This window comes from Podarcis bocagei, assembly GCF_964188305.1.
Source record: "Podarcis bocagei genome assembly, chromosome: Z".
In the NCBI taxonomy this organism is placed as follows: Eukaryota; Metazoa; Chordata; class Lepidosauria; order Squamata; family Lacertidae; genus Podarcis; species Podarcis bocagei.
This window is the reverse complement of record NC_138140.1, coordinates 425,919-430,918: the sequence shown is the minus strand read 5'-3', so window position 1 is coordinate 430,918 and position 5,000 is coordinate 425,919. Positions and strand designations below refer to the sequence as shown.

Below are 5,000 nucleotides of genomic sequence, written 5' to 3'. Positions count from 1 at the left end.
TAAAATAGTAAACGAAAAATATAAAGAAAATAGTAAATAAATAGTAAATCAAAATATAAATATAAAGAAGATAGAAAATGAAAAATATAAAGAAAATAGTAAATAAATAGTCAATGAAAATAATAATATTGATTAAAAGTTTAAATATTGATGGAAATATTGATTATTAGATGGGATTGGCCATACCTTGGCAGATATTGATCCCGGATCAAGTTGATCACCTTCCAAAATTGGGCCTGGTAGGCTTTCATGAGAGCGTTGCCACAGACCTGGGGGAGGAAACAGGAAATAGGAGAGGAAACAGGAAATGGGAATCCCATGACCCCTCCTGGACACCTGGGTCCCACCTCCAGGAAACAGGAAACAAGAAAGGGGAAACAGGAAACAAGAAAGGGGAAACAGGAAACAAGAAAGGGGAAACAGGAAATCCCCTCCCCTCCCCGGACGCCTGGGTCCCACCCCCAGGAAACAGGAAACAAGAAAGGGGAAACAGGAAACAAGAAAGGGGAAACAGGAAATCCCCTCCCCTCCCCGGACGCCTGGGTCCCACCTCCAGGAAACAGGAAACAAGAAAGGGGAAACAGGAAACAAGAAAGGGGAAACAGGAAACAAGAAAGGGGAAACAGGAAACAAGAAAGGGGAAACAGGAAATCCCCTCCCCTCCCCGGACGCCTGGGTCCCACCTCCAGGGAACAGGAAATAGGAAAGGAAACAGGAAATGGGAATCCCATGACCCCCTCCAGGACACCTGGGTCCCACCTCCAGGAAACAGGAAACAAGAAAGGGGAAACAGGAAACAAGAAAGGGGAAACAGGAAATCCCCTCCCCTCTCCCAGACGCCTGGGTCCCACCTCCAGGAAACAGGAAAGGGGAAACAGGAAACAAGAAAGGGGAAACAGGAAATCCCCTCCCCGGACGCCTGGGTCCCACCTCCAGGAAACAGGAAATAGGAGAGGAAACAGGAAATGGGAATCCCATGACCCCTCCTGGACACCTGGGTCCCACCTCCAGGAAACAGGAAACAAGAAAGGGGAAACAGGAAGTCCCCTCCCCTCCCCGGACGCCTGGGTCCCACCTCCAGGGAACAGGAAATAGGAAACAGGAAATGGGAATCCCATGACCCCCTCCCCGGACGCCTGGGTCCCACCTCCAGGAAACAGGAAACAAGAAAGGGGAAACAGGAAATCCCCTCCCCTCCCCGGACGCCTGGGTCCCACCTCCAGGAAACAGGAAACAAGAAAGGGGAAGCAGGAAACAGGAAAGGGGAAGCAGGAAATCCCCTCCCCTCTCCCGGACGCCTGGGTCCCACCTCCAGGAAACAGGAAATCCTTCCCCTTCCCTCTCCAGGAAACAGGAAATGCCCTCCCGCCCCCACTTCCTGCCCCGGACGCCTGGGTCCCACCTCCAGGAAACAGGAAATCCCCTCCCCTCCCGAACGCCTGGGTCCCACCCCACCTCCAGGAAACAGGAAAGGAAACAGGAAATGGGCAATCCCTCCCCTCCTCTCCCCCCAGATCCCACCTCCAGGAAACAGGAAATGCCCTCCCCTCGCCCACTTCCTGCCCCGGACGCCTGGGTCCTACCTCCAGGAAATGGGAAATCCTGGACGCCTGGGTCCCACCTCCAGGAAACAAACAGGAAACAGGAAATCCCCTCCCTTCCCGAACGCCTGGGTCCCATCCCACCTCCAGGAAACAGGAAGGAAATGGGCAATCCCTCCCCTCCTCTCCTCCCAGATCCCACCTCCAAGAAACAGGAAATGCCCTCCCCTCCCCCACTTCCTGCCCCGGACGCCTGGGTCCCACCTCCAGGAAACAGACAGGAAATCCCCTCCCCTCCCGAACGCCTGGGTCCCATCCCACCTCCACGAAACAGGAAATGGGAAAGGAAACAGGAAATGGGAAATCCCTCCCCTCTTCTCCCCCCAGACCCCACCTCCAGGAAACAGGAAGTCCCCTCCCCTCCTGGATGCCTGGGTCCCACCTCCAGGAAACAAGGAAGGGGAAACAGGAAATCCCCTCCCCTCCTCCCAGATCCCACCTCCAGGAAACAGGGAATCCTTCCCCTTCCCTCTCCAGGTAACAGGAAATCCCCTCCCCTCCCGAACGCCTGGGTCCCACCCCACCTCCAGGAAACAGGAAAGGAAACAGGAAATGGGCAATCCCTCCCCTCTTCTCCTCCCAGATCCCTCCTCCAGGAAACAGGAAATGCCCTCCCCGCCCCCACTTCCTGGGTCCCGCCTCCAGGAAACAGGAAATAGGAAAGAGGAAATGGGTCCCACCTCCAGGAAGTCGAAGAGGATGGTGGCCGTCACGTCGGCCAAGGGCTCCGAGTTCAAAGTCTGTGCCAACCAGCGCCAGGCCTGGGTGAGTCCGTGCGGGTGGTTCTGGGAAAAAATCGGGAGGAAATCATCGAATATTCACGTCAAATTATTTGAATAATAAAATATTTAAATGAGGGGGAAATCATCGCGATTCGAAGACCGGGCTGAAATAAAACGAGAGCCCAAATATTAAAAAAAATAAAACGAAAAATCCACTTGGAGTCAAAAATCATTAAAAATGGTTAAAAATATTTTTGACTAGGAGTCAAAAATCATGAGAAATAAACGCAAGAAAATCTATAAAAATGAAATGAGTAAGTAAAGAAATAAATCCGACTGAAATAAAGAAAAATAAAGAAATAAAAACAAAATGTAAAATATAAAATTAAATAACATAACGTAACATAGAATAAATCAAATAAATTCAAAATAACATAACATACAATCAATCAAATAAATAACATAGAATCAATCAAATAAATTCAAAATAAAATAACATAGAATAAATCAAATAAATTCAAAATAAAATAACAACATAGAATCAATCAAATAAATTCAAAATAACATAGAATCAATCAAATAAATTCAAAAGAAAATAAATAATATAGAATGAATCCAATAACATAACCTAGAATCAATCAAATAAATTCAAAATCACATAACCTAGAATCAATCAAATAAATTCAAAATAACATAACCTAGAATAAATCAAATAAATTCAAAATAAAATAACAACCTAGAATCAATCAAATAAATTCAAAATAACATAACCTAGAATAAATCAAATAAATTCAAAATAAAATAACATAACCTAGAATCAAATAAATTCAAAATAACATAACCTAGAATAAATAAAATAAATTCAAAATAAAATAACATAACCTAGAATCAAATAAATTCAAAATAACATAACATAGAATAAATAAAATAAATAAGAGAATCAATCAAATAAATTCAAAATAAATAAATCAATAAATCAATTTATTTTCCCTCCCTCCCTCGCCCCCGGAAAGGGAGCCCAGGGTTTCATCCGGACCGACCCGGAATCTTCCGGAATCTTCCGGAATCCCTTACCCCCTGCCCCCGGAAAGGGATCCCAGGGTTTCATCCGGACCGACCCGGAATCTTCCGGAATCTTCCGGGATCTCTTACCCCCTCCCCCCGGAAAGGGAGCCCAGGGTTTCATCCGGACCGACCCGGAATCTTCCGGAATCTTCCGGGATCTCTTACCCCCTCCCCCCGGAAAGGGAGCCCAGGGTTTCATCCGGACCGACCCGGAATCTTCCGGAATCTTCCGGGATCTCTTACCCCCTGCCCCCCCACTGGAAAGGGATCCTAGGGTTTCATCCAGACCAACCCGGAATCTCCCGGAATCTTCTGGAATCTCTTACCCCCTGCCCCCCGGAAAGGGATCCCAGGGTTTTATCCAGACCAACCCGGAATCTTCCAGAATCTTCCGGGATCTCTTACCCCCTCCCCCGGAAAGGGATCCCAGGGTTTCATCCGGACCGACCCGGAATCTTCCGGAATCTTCCGGGATCCCTTACCCCCTGCCCCCGGAAAGGGATCCCAGGGTTTCATCCGGACCAACCCAGAATCTTCCGGAATCTTCCGGAATCCCTTACCCCCTGCCCCCCCACTGGAAAGGGATCCTAGGGTTTCATCCAGACCAACCCGGAATCTCCCGGAATCTTCTGGAATCTCTTACCCCCTGCCCCCCGGAAAGGGATCCCAGGGTTTTATCCAGACCAACCCGGAATCTTCCGGAATCTTCCGGGATCTCTTACCCCCTCCCCCCGGAAAGGGATCCCAGGGTTTCATCCGGACCAACCCAGAATCTTCCGGAATCTTCCGGAATCCCTTACCCCCTGCCCCCGGAAAGGGATCCCAGGGTTTCATCCGGACCAACCCAGAATCTTCCGGAATCTTCCGGAATCCCTTACCCCCTGCCCCCCCCACCGGAAAGGGATCCTAGGGTTTCATCCAGACCAACCCGGAATCTCCCGGAATCTTCTGAAATCTCTTACCCCCTGCCCCCCGGAAAGGGATCCCAGGGTTTCATCCAGACCAACCTGGAATCTTCCGGAATCTCTTACCCCCTGCCTCCCCCCACCGGAAAGGGATCCCAGGGTTACATCCGGACCAACCCAGAATCTTCCGGAATCCCTTACCCCCTGCCCCCCCACCGGAAAGGGATCCTAGGGTTTCATCCGAACCAACCCGGAATCTTCCGGAATCTCTTACCCCCTGCCTCCCCCCACCGGAAAGGGATCCCAGGGTCATCCGGACCAACCCGGAATCTTCTGGAATCTCTTACCCCCTGCCTCCCCCACTGGAAATGGATCCCAAGGTCATCCGGACCAACCCGGAATCTTCCGGAAACCCTTACACCCTGCCCCCCCACCGGAAAGGGATCCCAGGGTTTCATCGGGACCGACCCGGAATCTTCCGGAATCTCTTACCCCCTGCCCCCGGAAAGGGATCCCAGGGTTTCATCCAGACCAACCCAGAATCTCCCGGAATCTTCCGGAATCCCTTACCCCCTGCCCCCCCACCGGAAAGGGATCCCAGGGTTTCATCCAGACCAACCCAGAATCTCCCGGAATATCCCGGAATCCCTTACCCCCTGCCCCCCCACCGGAAAGGGATCCCAGGGTTTCATCCGGACCAACCCGGA

The 5,000-nt window shown here is 50.3% G+C and overlaps 1 protein-coding gene across 1 annotated transcript in view; it reads right to left on the bottom strand.

The window, feature by feature from the left end:
• GLE1 (GLE1 RNA export mediator) overlaps window positions 1–5,000 on the bottom strand; it is a 39,053-nt gene that overhangs the window by 3,175 nt on the left and 30,878 nt on the right. The window contains exons 15-16 of the mRNA XM_081179154.1: window positions 2,282–2,386; window positions 187–269 (exon numbers count right to left, since the gene is read on the bottom strand). Coding sequence (XP_081035280.1) covers window positions 187–269; window positions 2,282–2,386 — 188 coding nt within the window. The remainder of the gene's footprint in view (window positions 1–186; window positions 270–2,281; window positions 2,387–5,000) is intronic.